Source organism: Sciurus carolinensis, chromosome 19 (assembly GCF_902686445.1).
Source record: "Sciurus carolinensis chromosome 19, mSciCar1.2, whole genome shotgun sequence".
Classification (NCBI taxonomy): domain Eukaryota; kingdom Metazoa; phylum Chordata; class Mammalia; order Rodentia; family Sciuridae; genus Sciurus; species Sciurus carolinensis.
Window position 1 is genome coordinate 5,466,377 of NC_062231.1, and position 17,053 is coordinate 5,483,429.

The 17,053-nt window shown below is 37.7% G+C and overlaps 1 protein-coding gene across 1 annotated transcript; it reads right to left on the reverse strand.

Moving 5' to 3' along the window:
* Positions 1-761: 761 nt before the first annotated feature.
* LOC124971156 (zinc finger protein 738-like) lies at positions 762-7,041 on the reverse strand. The gene is made up of 2 exons (XM_047534941.1): positions 7,009-7,041; positions 762-984 (listed from the first exon to the last, which is right to left on the reverse strand). Exons 1-2 carry the CDS (start codon positions 7,039-7,041, stop codon positions 850-852), a joined length of 168 nt encoding a protein of 55 aa, XP_047390897.1. The 3' UTR covers positions 762-849.
* Between the last annotated feature and the right edge of the window lie 10,012 nt (positions 7,042-17,053).

The window sequence follows — 17,053 nt, forward strand, 5'->3', positions numbered from 1 at the left end:
CCTCTAGGGTATATATTTTGTCTCTGTATCTTGTCTCTGGAGTCTGTACCTCTCAGCTTGCTATCATCATGTGAACCATGTTCCTCCACCAAACCCTTTCAGCATGATGTTCAGTCTCCTGTGAAGCCCCAAGAAATGGAGCTGGCTGCTTATGTACAAGGACCTTTGAAACCATGAGCCACAAGTAATCTTTTTCTCCTTAAAATGATCTTTTCACATCTTTTGGTCACAGCAGCAGAAAAAAATAAAAACCTGTTTAAAACAGCTACTGTCTCTTGTCTCTTTAGATTCCATGGATCTTTCCTTTGGTTCATATAGGTGACTAGGAATGGCTTGGAGACAGTGAGGATTGTTTACAGGAAAATGGAATGACTGATGGGAATCCTCCGTGTAGTTACTGACATTTATGTCCTACTACTGTGTTCATTAGAATAAGACCAGATGCTGGAAAATTATTTCTCCAAATATTGTTTCCTGACAGACTCATTAGAATATATAAAAAAAAATTTCACTCTTCAAAACCAGAGCACAATTTCCAACTATCAACAGTAAAGGGAATGAATCAAATATAAGAAAATACATTGGACTTAAGGGGTATGTCACAATATATTATACTGTAAAATTACTTTTACAAATCTGAGGTGAGGGGTGTACATCATATCAAGAAGGAATGAGGTTAAACATAAAAGAAATATAATTAATATTTTCATGTCCATATCAACAATTTCTGAATATATTCCCATGAAAGTATATATCTGAAACTGATTTGTGCATGTGGACCTACCAAGAGATACTCTACAAAGGAAGGACATTCAATACTGTTAGTGAATCAAGATTCTGAAGGGAAGCTCACTCACTCAGAAAGACCAGGTTTCTGTAGTTCTCCAACATCACATCTCTGTATAATTTCTGCTGAGCCTGGTCCAGGCATCCCCATTCCTCTTGAGAGAAATCAATAGCCACATCCATGAATGTCAATGGTTTCTAAAATAAGAATAAGCATATAAATGACACTTTGACCATATGATCACACACAGAGGTTTTAACTTAACCCAATGAGTATTAAGAGAACTGGTTCTGAAAAAGGTGAGAAACCTCAATGATTCAATAAGATACTTTTTAACAAAGCTTGTCTAATGTATTATGTAACTCTGAGGAAAGAGGAAGACATAAGTCCAAAAGAAGTGTATATCCTATACTTTTGTGAACTAAAATGTAAAATTAAAATAAAAGAATATATTTGTATATTTTGTGTATTTCTCAGATGAGAAAGTTATACTGAGTTAGATGATTGCTTCCCAAATTGAAATGAGCACAAACATGGATTGGATGTGTTGCTAATGCATAGATGGTGTCACTAGTCCTGGGACAGGATCTGGGTTTCTGAGTATGTAGCAAGCTCTCTATTGATGCCAGTTGCACTGGTCCAAGAATAACAATGAGGTAGAACACTAAAGAAGAGTTCACTATTGAATCTGAATTCAAATATTTTAAGCAGTTTGTACATTTTGCTACAATATCAAATAGCAACAAGAATCCTTTTATATCATTTCAAATATACACCTATCACTCCAAGAATTTGTCATATCTTAATGCATACACCCAAAAGAATCTATTGACAGTGGTAATAGTTTTTTTTGTTTTTTGGTAATCTTTGAGGACATATTGTCATACATCCAATTAATGCTTTTCCTGGGTTTTTTGCAAGTTGACCTGGCCTGCAATTCATAAAAAGGAACATAAATATCAAAATAAAGGCTGAAATTAAAAGAATTTTCAGAGCAGTTATTGACAGTTATTATAACTGAGGAGAGTAATGCAAATATATTAAGAAGGCAATAAAATCAAATTGATTAAATTTTACATTTTAGTACATATGGGAAAAGAGCAACTTTTCATGCACTAAAACAAGACAACTGGGCTGGGGAGACAGCTCAGCTGGTAGAGTGCTCGCCTTGCAAGCACAAGGCCCTGAGTTAGATCCCTAGTACTGCAAAAAAAAAAAAAAAAACAAAAAAAACAAAAAAAAACTCAACCTATCATGTAAATGAAAGTAAAAATATTCAGTTGTTTAAAATTATAATTCAACTTGGCATTGATCCTTTGTTTGTTTAACACACTACCTGAGATATAACATTGAAGAAAAGAAAAAGTTAGAATTTCTGAGTCTTTTTTTATAGCTTTCACTTATCATCTATGACCTATATTTTAGAATATTAATGTACTGAGAAATAGGCTTCTTTAAGCTCTTTCTTTTACTGAAAGTGTAAGGAGATTTGAATGTGTATGCCTTTGACCTTGAGGTAGAATAAAATGAAAACATACAAAGCTATGGTTTCCTTCAAGCCTCCAATTACAAAGCCAACATGTATTAAACAAACATGAGAGTTTTTGTTCTCCAAAGCAAGTCACAAGCAAAGAAAAATAAAAAAAATAATTTCTGTATAAAATATGGTGGTTTACATAGAGCATTTAAAAAATTCTAAGGAGATACTTAATAAAGTAAATTTATTATCATTATTGGGAAAAATCTGGCAGATAGATTTTATATAAAGTGCCAATGCACATAAAAGGACAGCATCATGGTTTCGATATGAGTGGCCACAAGGAAGCAAAATGAAATTAAAAGTAGAGCATAATCACAATCTTCTTCTGATAAAAGTTTTACTTGATATTTGATACGTGTTCCATGCTATAGAAGTGCTAAAGGGTAGTTGAATAGACACTTTAATATTCTAGTGAGTGTCTTCATTTCCTGGTTTGCTTTAGCATAATGAACATCTTTCTAATATGAACTATGAGAAAGCAATTCTGATTTAATGGAAGGGATGCCAAAAGATTCAATATTAATGTCATCCATTATGAGCATGTAAAACTGAGAGAAAGATCACTGAATTGGTCTCAATTTTTCCTCCATGGGAGATGTAAGGGTCAAGTCTACAGACATTGATGGGAAAGATGAAGAAAGATGGACTCTTAGAGCATGGGTTCCAGGTGGAAACTGTTCCTTGCTCACTATGTCAACTTTTTCTCCCAGTCCTCTCAGGCTGATTGTCTAGGTTAGTATGGTACACATCATGCTTGTCATAGTAAAGGAAGTGATGGGTTGACCCAGTGGCAGTGTTGGAAATCTTCCCATGTCACACTTGGACAGGGCTCCTCCAAGGAAGATGGACAGAGGGAAAGAGGTGCTGGCACCAAGTGAGGACTTGGCACAGGGTGCTGGAAAGTTCAGAGGAGCTAGAGGCCCAGGTGGCAGGACAAGCCTGGAGAGCAATAAACTCATATGGCCATGACAGTCTCCATGCCCACACAAGGGACAGCAGTCCAAACCTCATTATGCCTGAGTGAGTGGAAGCAGAAAGACAAGGACATGCCTAACCTGTCTCCCACGTGGGACTGACGCATTAAGCAAATGGTGGGCAGTTTGGGAGAGGGGTGGATAAAGTAGCCCAGTTTTGTTCAGGACAGCATGACAGACAGGACCCTTTTGTTTCTGAGGTGAGCTGGTTCATCTCCATCCCTCAAAGTCTTCAGACATGCACAAAGCTGCAGGACATCCTGCTGGTTGAGAACTTTGGAAATCTTCCTCTAGTGAGACTAGGCAGTTGTGGTAGGGTAGGGGAGGGGGCTTCCTTCAGAAATCAGCTGAGGAGTGGATGGATAGGGATTTCCAGAGACTTCAGAGCCCATGCCTGGTCTGATAGGAACCATGATTCAATGCTCCAAATTTGGCCTGATTTGCCAAATGAGGAAGTTCCTTCCTGACTCCTCTAGGCAAGGAAGACAAAATAACAGGCCTTGCCAAGACTCATGCAGATGAAAAGTGACCAAGAAAAGACAGATTTGGGCTCCCTGAATGCAATGGGGAGTGATTATCTTCTAATTATTCTTTCAAAACTTCATTACCACAGGCAATGAATGGAATCCTCTCTTAATGTGCATTTTGTTAATTCTTAAAGTTGATGGAGCATCCAGATGGAATGTAAAAATAATAAGTATGGTTTACTTCCTTAGCAATATCTAATGACTCTATAATAGCAAATGCAAATCTATGGCACTAACACATTTAAATGTCAAAAAGAAAATATGTTCAACACTACAGGTCATGAACCTATCACATCAATAAAAATGAAGTGTGCAAATTGAGGAGATGCTCCTATAATAAAGGGCTACAAATTAACTTCTGTAATGGAAATAAAGTAGTTTAAGACATGTTACCAAAAAAATAAATAGTAGGAAAGGAAGTTTGCAAATTGAAACTACATGATATTTTGGAAGAAAAATGCAGCCCCCGACCTGGAACACACCTGAAAACCAGCTACATCTGCTTTCTTCTCCTTCCCTAGACTTCTTTCTCAGGAGTGGTTACCTACAATTCAAATCTATCTCTTAAAAATCAGACTCTACATGCATCAGAACACATGGACCTTCATAGAACACCTTTTGTAGGGTCAAGACTAGCTTTTTTTTTATTGTAAACAAATTGGATACATGTTGTTTCTCAGTTTGTACATGGAGTAAAGGCATACCATTTGTGTAATCATAAATTTACATAGGGTAATATTGTTTGATTCATTCTGTTATTTTTCCCTTCCCCCCACCCCTATCACCCCTTTTTCCCCTGTATACAGTCCTCCCTTCCTCCATTCTTCCCCCCTCCCTAACCTTTACCCTAACCCTAACACTAACCACTCCCACTGCCCATTATGTGTCATCAGCTGCTTTTCAGCGAGATCATTCATCCTTTGGCTTATTGACATTGGCTTATCTCACTTAGCATGATATTTTCCAATTTCATCATTTGCCTGCAAATGCCATCATTTTATCATTCTTTATGGCTGAGTAATATTCCATTGTATATATATATAGATACCACAGTTTCTTTATCCATTCATCAATTGAAGGACATCTAGGTGGTTTCCACAATCTGGCTATTGTGAATTGAGCAGCTATGAACATTGATGTGACTATATCTCTGTAGCATGCTGATTTAGAGTCCTTTGGGTATAGGCCAAGGAGTTGGAGAGCTGGGTCAAATGGTGGTTCCATTCCAAGCTTTCTGAGGAATCTCCACATTGCTTACCAGAGTGGCTGCACTAATTTGCAACCCCACAAGCAATGTATGAGTGTACCTTTCTCCCCACATCCTTGCCAACACCTACTGTTGCTTGTGTTCTTGATAGTCGCCATTCCAATTGGGGTGAGATGGAATCTTAGCGTAGTTTTGATTTGCATTTCTCTTATTACTAGAGATGTTGAACATTTTTTTCATATATCTTTTGATTGCTTGTACATCTTTTTCTGTGAAGTGTCTGTTCAATGCCTTAGCCCATTTTTTGATTGGGTTATTTGTATTCTTGGTGTAGAGTTTTTTGAGTTCTTTATAGATTCTGGAAATTAGTGTTCTATCTGAAGTATGAGTGTGAGAGATATTCTCCCACTCTGTAGGCTCTCTCTTCACATTACTGAGAGTTTCCTTTGCTGAGAGAAAGCTATTTAGTTTGAATCTATCCCAGTTGTTGAGTCTTGCTTTTATTTCTTGTGCTACGTGAGTCCTGTTGAGGAAGTCTGATCCTAAGATGACATGTTGAATATTTGGACCTACTTTTTCTTCTATAAGATGCGGGGTCTCTGGTCTGATTCCAAAGTCCTTGATTCATTTTGAGTTGAGTTTTGTGCAGGGTGAGACATAGGGGTTTAATTGCATTCTGTTGCATGTGGATTTCCAATTTTCCCAGCACCATTTGTTGAAGGTGTTATCTTTTCTCCATTGCATATTTCTGGCACCTTTGTCTAGTAAGAGAAAATTGTATTTGTTTGGGTTTGTGTCCATGTCTTCTATTCTGTACCATTGATCTGCCTGTCTATTTTGGTACCAATATCATGCCATTTTTGTTACTATTGCTTTGTAGTAGAGTTGAAGATCTGGTATTGCGATATCTCATGCTTTGCTCTTTCTGCTAAGGGTTGCTTTAGCTATTCTGGGTTTCTTATTCTTCCAGATAAATTTCATAATTGCTTGCTCTATTTCTGTAAGGTACATCATTGGGATTTTAATTGGAATTGCATTGGATCTGTATAGCACTTTTGGTAGTAAGGCCATTTTGACAATATTAATTCTGCCTACCCAAGTTTTCTGATGACATGATTATATATTTAGAGGAACCCAGAAATTCCACCAGAAATTTTTAGAACTCATACATGAATTCAGTAAAGTGGTAGGTTAAAGATCAATGCTCATAAATCCAATGCATTTTTATACATAAGTGATAAATCTTCAGAAAGAGAAGTTAGAAAAACTACCCCATTCACAATAGCCTCGAAAAAAATAAAATACTTGGTAATCAATCTAACAAAGGAGGTGAAAGATCTCTACAATGAGCACTACAGAACACTAAAGTGAGAAATTAAAGAAAATCTTATAAGATGGAAAGATCTCCCATGTTCTTTGATAGGCAGAGTTAATGTTGTCAAGTCTAGTTTTAGCTGGAAGTCATGGAGGCTTGTCTTCCCTCTACCCAATTGTATTGATAGAGCTTGAATGAGAAACTGCCCACCCTGATGTGAGTAAAAATATTCAAGTTCAGTGGGTTTTGCTTATGTTCCTTTGTACTAGGTATTGAACCCAGGGAAAATTGACTGATTTCTCATTGATACCTCTACTTATATTTTTGTTTTTTTATTCTGAGACTGGGTCTCACTAAATTGTGAAAGCTAAGATGAAACTTTAATTCTCCTGCATTAGTCTCCTGAGTAGCTGGGATTACAGGGTGCATGACCATGCCTGCCCAAATTCAATGCTTATGTGTACAAGAGAAAAAATATGTGTAGGTTGCTTACAATATATTCCTCAAGAGCAAAAGCACAAGCATCAACATTTTTCAGAAAACATATATGTAATTTTGTTACATATAGGCTGCATCTATATCCTGCCACTCTGACACTTGACATGGTCTTTTGGAATAAAGGACTCAACACTTGACACCGTTCTGTTTATCATCCTACCTCTTCAACACCATAGGTGTGGCATGTCTCCATGTGTACTTGCTTTTTAATATTAATATTTGATATATTATTTAGAAACTTATTGGGAAAACATTGGGAAGGTTTTACTGTATTGAGACACAAAATAGTGCACAATAAAAAATTGGCAGTAGTACATAGATAAAATATATAAAAATAAACAATTGTAGCTGTGCTCAAGTTAAAAGGAGGCTGTGATTGCTTTAGTATAATAATAGATGGATAAAGAGGCATTCCTCTGAGCTTCGATGTGGTGTTTAGCCTTTGTTGCTTTCTTAGTTTCAATACTTGATTCTAGAGATACTTTACATAATAAAAACATTTAAGTTAGTCATAAATATTATTTGTGCTTTTCCTATGTTTAGTGTAATTCATTAAGAATCAGAATAAGGGGGGTTTTCAAGATGGCAGACTAGAGGGCGGCTGCATTACATGTTGCTCCAGGATGCAGGATTCAAAAAGAGGAGATAGCAAGAGACTTGGGACCAACTCAAAGCCACCAGGTGAATCTCTCCCATTGGGGAGGCATCCTGGATGGGGCGGTAGCCCCTGGAACGCAGGGAACCTTGTGAAGTAGAATTGTCTGGTGAGACGCCCCTCCCCCGACTGGAGCGGTAAACACGGACAACTGGGATCATCGTAGAGGAGGCGACTCAGCACAGTGCTTGGACTCGGAGCAACCACTGGGCCTCTGGGTGTCTGCCTGAGGAGGAGCTGCTTGGTGAGCTGTTTGGACTCAGAGCGACCACTTCTGAACACCAGGGGGTTGCCCGGAGGAAGAGGAGAAGCGCAGCAGCTCGCTTGGTCTAGGAGTGACTGCATCAGAGTTACAGGCAGTTGCCAGAGGAGGAGGCGAGTGGTGAGTTGTTTGGACTCAAAGCGACCGCACCTGAACACCGGTGGCCTGCCTGGAGGAGGAGTATGGTGGGTCGCTTGGACTCCAAGCAACCACTCCTGAACACCCTGGGGGCTACCCCAAGGAGGAGGAGGAACAGGGCGTGTCACTTGGACTCGGAGTGACTGCCTAGGGCTATGGGCAGTTGGCGGGAGAAGGAGACGCAAAGTGAATTGCTTGGACTCCTACTGACTGTGTCGGAAACTGAGCGGCTGTCTGGAGGAAGAGGTGTGTGGCGGGTCTTTGGATCTTGGAGCTATTCTACAGGGCTCTAGGTGGTGGCTCAGAGAAGGGGCCACATAGCCAGGCGATTAGGTGCAGAGCAGGGTCCCAGGACCTAGGTGGCTTCTTGCTGGAAGAGACGCACAGAGACACGCCTAGGGGTGGAGCGAAGTTTCCAGGACTGTGGGGAGATTCTCTGAGGAGAGGCACCTAAGAAGACTCATATGTGAAGGGTGAGGCTCCCAGGCCCAGGAGGCAGGTCCGGGTCCCTGGGATCATTGCAGAGGAAGACAGCCCAGCCCAGGTGGTAGTTGTAGATTGAGGGGAACCTCTAGGAGGGGAACTGACCAGCGAGACCTCCCCACCAGCTGAGTCTTCCCTGCCAGGTGAAGTTTAGCCACAAGGATGGTAAAACCAGAGACACAGGCTCAAACAGACCCTGCCTCAGCACGCAGCCTAGTTCTACTTTGGATGACCATTGGTCAACAAGTGGAGGCACCTCTGCCCAATATCAGGGAATATACCCCACCTGAGGGTCAACAACCCTAGAGAGGCAGCTTCCTTATAGAGCACTGCATTATCAACTTCCTCCAAGACTTCAGGCTACTGAAGGAAAACAGGGGATATACTAGCAATCTTCAGGGACATTATAAGTCAATTGAGGAAATCGGAAATATCTTAATGACCCACTGATTCCTGAACAATATGAGAAAACAAGGGAAGAAAATGCCCAAATAAATCTAGATGTTACATCAGTAAAATCCAATGACATCATGCCAGAAGAAATGACAGAAAAGGAGTTCAGAATGTACATAATTAAAATGATCAGGGAAGCAAACAATGAGATGAAAGAGCAAATGCAGGCATTGAATGATGAGATGAAAGAGCAAATGCAGGCATTGAATGATCACACCAATCGACAGTTAAAAGAGCAAATACAGGAAGCAAAAGATCATTTCAATAAAGAGTTAGAGATATTGAAAAAAAAACCAAAAAGAAATCCTTGAAATGAAGGAAACAATAAACCAAATTAAGAACTCCATAGACAGCATAACCAATAGGATAGAACACCTGGAAGACAGAACCTCAGATATTGAGGACAATATATTTAACCTTGAAAACAAAGTTGAACAAACAGAGAAGATGGTAAGAAATCATGAACAGAATCTCCAAGAGCAATGGGATATCATAAAAAGGCCAAATTTGAAAATTATTGGGATTGAGAAAGGCTTAGAGAAACAAACCAAAGGAATGAACAATCTATTCAATGAAATAATATCAGAAAATTTCTCAAATCTGAAGATGAAATGGAAAATCAAGTTCAAGAGGCTTATACGACTCCAAATACACAAAATTACAACAGACACACACCAAGGCACATTATAATGACAATACCAAACATACAAAATAAAGAAAGAATTTTAAAGGCTGTGAGAGAAAAGAACCAAATTACATTCAGGGGGAAACCAATACGAATATCAGCAGATTTTTCAATCCAGACCCTAAAAGCTAGAAGGGCCTGGAACAACATTTTTCAAGCTCTGAAAGAAAATGGTGTCAACCAAAAATCTTATACCCAGCAAAACTTACCTTCAAATTTGATGATGAAATAAAATCATTCCTTGATAAACACAAGCTAAAAGAATTTACAAAAAGAAAGCCAGCATTACAGAACATTCTCAGCAAAATATTCCATGAGGAAAAGATAAAAAACAAAGAAACAAATCAGTAAAGGGAGGAATTATCCTAAAGGAACTGTCAAATCATATCTCAATAATAACCCTGAATGTTAATGGCCTGAATTCATCAATCAAAAGACATAGACTGGCGGATTGGATTAAAAAGAAAGATACAAAAATATGTTGCCTGCAAGAGACTCACCTCATAGAAAGAGATACCCATAGACAAAAGGTGAAAGGATGGGGAAAAATATACCATGCACATGGACTCAGCAAAAAAACTGGAGTATCCATTCTCATTTTAGATAATGTGGAATTGAAGCCAAGGTTAGTCAGAAGGGATAAAGAAGGAAATTTCATACTGCTTAAGGGAAGCATAAATCAGCAAGATATAATAATCATAAACATCTATGCCCCAAACGGTGGCTCATCCACGTATGTCAAACAAATCCTTCTCAATTTTAGAAACCAAATAGACCATAACACAATAATACTAGGTGATTTTAACAAGCCTCTCTCACCACTGGATAGATCTTTCAAACAAAAATTGAACAAAGAAACCATAGATCTCAATAACACAATCAATAATTTAGCATACATTTATAGAATATACCATCCAACCAAGAGCAAATACACTTTCTTCTCAGCAGCACATGGATCCTTCTCTAAAATAGACCATATATTATGCCACAAAGCTAATGTTAGCAAATACAAGAAGATAGAGACACTACTTTGTATTCTATCAGATCATAATGGATTGAAGTTACAAATAAATGAAAGAGTAAAAAACAGAAACTTCTCCAACACCTGGAGATTAAACAATATGCTACTATATGATGAATGGATAACAGAAGATATTAGGAAGAAAATTAAAAATTCTTAGAAGTAAATGAGAAAAAAGAAACATCATATCAAAATCTCTGGGACACTATGAAAGCGGTACTTAGAGGAAAATTTATTTCATGCAGCACATTTAATAAAAGAAGTAAAACTCAAAAAATAAATGACCTAACACTACAGCTCAAAGCCCTAGAAAAAGAAGAACAGACCAACACCAAAAGTAGTAGAAGACAGGAAATAGTTAAACTCAGAGCTGAAATCAATGAAATTGAAACAAAAGAAACAATACAAAAAATTGACAAAATAAATAGTTGGTTCTTCGAAAAAATAAACAAAATTGATAAACCTTTAGCCACACTAACAAAGAGAAGACGAGAGAAAACCCAGATCACTAAAATTCGGAATGAACCAGGAAATATCACAACAGACACGACTGAAATACAAAACATAATTAGAAGCTATTTTGAAAATCTATACTCCAACAAAATAGAAAATTTCAAAGATATCAACAGGTTTCTAGAGACATATGAATTGTCTAAACTGAATGAGTAGGACATACACAATTTAAATAGACCAATTACAAGTAATGAAATAGAAGTCACCAAAAGCCTACCAACAAAGAAAAGTCCGGACCAGATGGGTTCTCAGCTGAGTTCTACAAAACCTTTAAAGAAGAGCTTATTACAATACTTCTCAAAGTATTCCATAAAATAGAAGAGGAGGAAACCCTCCCAAACTCATTCTATGAAGCCAATATTGCCCTGATACCTAAACCAGAAAGAGACACATCGAGGAAAGAAAATTTCAAACCAATATCCTTAATGAATATCGACGCAAAAATTCTCAACAAAATTTTAGCAAATCGCACACAAAAACATATTAAAAAGATTGTGCACCATGATCAAGTGGGTTTCATCCCAGGGATGCAAGGTTGGTTCAACATCAGGAAATCAATAAATGTAATTCAACATATCAATAGACTTAAAGTCAAGAATCACATGATTATTTCAATAGATGCGAAAAAAGCATTTGATAAAATACAGCACCCCTTCATGCTCAAAACACTAGAAAAAATAGGGATAGTGGGAACATTCCTTAACATTGTAAAGGCCATCTATGCTAAGCCCATGGCTAATATCATTCTAAATGGTGAAAAACTGAAAGCATTCCCCCTAAAAACTAGAAGAAGGCAGGGATGACCTCTTTCACCACTTCTTTTCAATATCGTTCTTGAAACTCTAGCCAGAGCAATTACACAGACTAAAGAAATGAAAGGGATACAATAAGAAAAGAAGAACTCAAACTAACCCTATTTGCTGATGATATGATTATATACTTAGAGGAACCAGGAAATTCCACCAGAAAACTTTTAGATCTCATAAGTGAATTCAGTAAAGTAGCGGGATATAAAATCAATGCACATAAATCTAAGGCATTTTTATACATAAGCGATGAATCTTCAAAAAGGGAAATTAGGAAAACTACCCCATTCACAATAGCATCAAAAAAAAAATACTTGGGAATCAATCTCAGAAAAGAGGTGAAAGACCTCTACAATGAGAACTACAGAACACTAAAGAAAGAAACTAAAGAAAACCTTAAAAGATGGAAAGATTTCCCATGTTCTTGGATAGGAAGAATTAATATTGTCAAAATGGCCATACTACTAAAAGTGCTATACAGATTCAATGCAATTCCAATTAAAATCCCAATGATGTACCTTACAGTAATAGAGCAAGGAATTTTGAAATTCATCTGGAAGAATAAAAAACCCAGAATATCTAAAGCAAACCTTGGCAGAAAGAGTGAAGCAGGGGGTATCGCAATACCATATCTTCAACTCTACTACAAAGTAATAGTAACAAAAACAGCATGGTATTGGTACCAAAATAGAAAGGTGGATCAATGGTACAGAATAGAGGACACGGACACAAACCCAAATAAATACAATTTTCTCATACTACACAAAGGTGCCAAAAATATGCAATGGAGAAAAGATAGCCTCTTCAACAAATGGTGCTGGGAGAATTGGAAATCCATATGCAACAGAATGAAACTATACCCATATCTCTCACCATGCACAAAACTAAACTCAAAATGGATTAAAGGCCTTGGAATCAGACCAGAGATCCTGCATCTTATAGAAGAAAATGTAGGTCCAGAGCTTCAACATGTCAGCTTAGGACCAGACTTCCTCAACAGGACTCCCATAGCACAAGAAATAAAAACAAGAATCAATAACTGGGATAGATTCAAACTAAAAAGCTTTCTCTCAGCAAAGGAAACTATCAGCAATGCGAAGAAAGAGCCTACAGAGTGGGAGAAAGTCTTTGCCAATCATACTTCAGATAGAGCACTAATCTGCAGAATCTATAAAGAACTCAAAAAGCTCTACACCAAGAATGCAAATAATCCAATCAACAAATGGGCTAAGGAAATGAATAGACATTGCACAGAAGAAGATCTACAAGCAATCACAAACATATGGAAAAATATTCAACATCTCTAGTAGTAAGAGAAATGCAAATCAAAACCACACTGATTCCATCTCACCCCAATAAGAATGGCGATTATCAAGAATACAAGCAACGACAGGTGTTGGCGAATATGTGGGGAGAAAGGTACACTCATACATTGCTGGTGCCTGCAAATTAGTGCAGCCCCTTTGGAAAGTAGTGTGGAGACTCCTTAGAAAACTTGGAATGGAAACACCATTTGACCCAGCTATCCCACTCCTTGGCCTATACCCAAAGGACTTAAAATCAGCATATTACAGAGATACAGCCACATCAATTTTCATAGCTGCTCAGTTCACAATAGCCAGATTGTGGAACCAACCTAGATGTCCTTCAATTGATGAATGGATAAAGAAACTGTGGTATATATATACAATGGAATATTACTCAACCATAAAGAATGATAAAATTATGGCATTTGCAGGCAAATGGATGAAACTGGAGAATATCATGCTAAGTGAGATAAGCCAATCTCAAAAAACCAAAGGACGAATGATATCGCTAATAAGTGGATGATGACACATAATGGGGTGGGAGGGGTTAGTGTTAGGGTTAGAGTTAGGGTTATGGAGGTGGGCAAGAATGGAGGAAGGAAGGACTGTAGAGAGGGAAAAGAAGGGTGGGAGGAGTGGGGGGAAGTGAAAAAATAACAGAATAAATTAAACAACATTACCCTATGTAAGTTTATGATTACACAAATGGTATGCCTTTACACCATGTACAGAGAAACAACATGTATCCCATTTGTAAAAAAAAAAAAAAGAATCAGAATAAGATTGTAGTCTGCTATTATATAAAATTAGAATAGACTAAATAATAACTATAAGTTGATTTCTTTGACCTTTAATAATAGTAAAATTTTCTCACTGTTAAACACTGGATTTCGTGGTGGGAGTAGTTTTTTAGAAAATCTAGTGATGTGTTTGTTCTGAAGTTTGAAGGCTGGCCGATCATGGTGCCCTCAGTTTAGCTGGGAGAAGGGGTTGTTTTAGTCTATCTGGGAGATGAGGTTGTTTTGGTCTAGGCTGTCATACAGAGAGAATGTATACCTTGAGAAGAAGCATACATTATACTTTTGAAGGTTTTTCTTATTTTAAACTAACCATAAAATTATATGATCATCAGTAAAGAAAAATATCTATAAAAAGGCTGGCAGAAAAAATAAAGACAGATTCAGCCTCCAAATGCCCGGTGTCTGTATGCTGCTTCTCCACCTTGCTGAAGCCTCCCATCCACCTAGGACCCCCAATGGTTAGGGCTGAAACCCGGCATATCTCCAGAGTAATAATTACTTAGTAGACAATGAATCTTATGTGAGCAATCCAGAATTTGCAAAGCACTATGATATATATGATTGTTCTAGTCACCTATTTTACTGCTGTGACTAAAGAGCTGAGTATAAAATTGTAGAGGAAGAACAGTTTATTTAAGGGCTGATGGTTTCAGAGGTCTTAGTCCATAGAAGGCTGGCTCCACTCCTCAGGGATTGAGGTGAGCCTGAACATCACAGTGGAAGAGTGTGGCTGTGGGAAATAGCTCACAGTGCAATCAGAAAGAAAAAAAAGAGTCTCCACTCTCCAGATAAAAATACATACCCCAAAGCCATGCCCCAATTCCAATCTCCTCCAGCCACACCCTACTACCCCTTTAGTTACTGCAGTTAATTCCAATCAGGGCATTAAATACCTGAGGGAGTTAGGACTCTCACAACCCAATCACTTCTTCTCTTAACCCTCTTGCATTTTCTCAAAAATGGGCTTTTGGGGGTCACCTTACATACAAAATATAACAAAAATTTAACATTAAACTGCAATATACAGAGAATAGGATATATGATTGACAGTCACAATACCTTAGGAGAGAAAATCTGATGTGGTAAAGCCATAATTCACCAACTTATCTGACACACAAACTTGAGGAAATGTATTGATTTTTATGCAGTCACAATGGAGGAAAATTTTGTTTTCTTTTTATTTTTCTGATAGATTTTACAAAGTTCAGCTCTGGAATTTGATTTAAAATCACCTTCCACACTGGAAAAGATGTGATAAACTTACTATCAGCATTCAGGGAAAAGAAAATAGTGAAGAAAAATTTTGATTAATGTAAAGTAAGGACAATAATTTTTCTGAAATCCAACTCTATCCTTCTTTGGATACATTTTCTAGTGTTTGAAGCTCTACTAGTAAAATTATTTTGCAATTATTAAAAATGAAACTTGTAATAAGTGAACAAATCTTGAATTACAAACCAAGAAATGAACATACTAATTATTAGGCCTACTCTTCAAGTCCACTCTTTGTGTCAACTGTGGTATTCTCCAATACCTCTTTTTACTTACTGAAGGACATTGTGTATTCTGAAACACATGAACATGTATGAGTTTTCCGTACAGTTTGTTCTAATTTACCTTCTTTTACATATCAGAGGGAAAAATAAATTCTGTATTTTCCCTTTAAAACCAGTGTCCAATTTATAGGTTACCAAAAATCTCCATAAAATGGAAGAAGTGGTAAAAAATCTTTATATATTCATTTCCCAAAAGTTTTCCTATGTAGATCAAAGGGATAATAGGCAATGCTTCTAAGCCACAGACAACCAGCTTATCTCCTGATAATCATCTCCCCATTCCTCTGACTGTCATTTAAGAAGAGATGACCAGACACCAATAAGGCTCTACAAAAGCCAAGAGAAATCACCCCTGTGGGCATCAAGTTTAATGCCCTGGCAGCTGTGATATTTATTACTTGGAAAAAAGGATGACAGTAGGTGAGGAAACTACTTTATGTCCATTCAGTATTAGTTAACTTTTCATCTATGTGACCAAAAATACCTGACAAAAATAATTTAAAACAGAATTTATTCATTTTGAATTGCAATTTCAAAGAATTCAGTTCATGCTAGGCTGTCTCCAAGGCATCAACATGATGGAAGAAAGACATGGAGAAAATCTGCTGAGCTCATGGAGTCTAAGAAGCAGAGAGAGGCAGGAAGAGGTTGGGAAGAAGGTAAACCTGTGCAGTGCACCTGTCAGTGACCATTTCCTCTAAGTAATGTTCCAGCTCCTAGGACGACAGGGAGATACTGACACACTCATCCACTGAAGAGGCAGAACCTTTTTGATTCTATATTAGCCTAAAAGCCCCATCTCTGAGTCTTGCTGCACTGCTGACTAGACTACCAACACATTATTTGGGGGATAGTCCAGTTTCAAATAAGAACAGTTTCCAAAACAAACTGATAATATGAATGTGCCTACAGAAGACAGAAAGAAGAAAGGTACAAAATCTTTTGCCAGCAGAGTCAGGAAATTATTATCTGCTAAACTCCCATGTGGAGTGTTAATCACCTGAACATAAATATTTTTTAAACTACCATTCATTACTTGGAGATAAATGGGAATATGCTGTGTCTGATTCAGTGTTGCATGGGAAAAATACTTGATAATCCTGTGAATTGGAGAGGGAAAACAGACAATTGGAAATGTGGTGAGGGAACTCAAAATGTGAGAATTTATCACACCCATGAGCAGCTAGAATGAGGAAAGAGTATCTTAGATTTGAGACCCTTCTTACACTGTGAAGACTCAGAAGGGGTGATACCTCAGGAGAAAGAACAAACTGAGATCCTATGGGAAAACACATCCTCCCACACAGGAAACACATGTCTATCCGGGGTCTTGTCTCATGACCATTTTAGTCACTCTACACAAACTGTGGAGATACAGAGATGCACAGTGATGGATGGCATTATGAGGAAACTGCAGTTTAGGATCACAATTTATTCAGAGTTCACACTGAAAAATTTGCGTGGCCAGGTGTTGCTATTTCTGACAGTAAGGAGTCACCTGACCATCATGATGACCAAATCTTTAC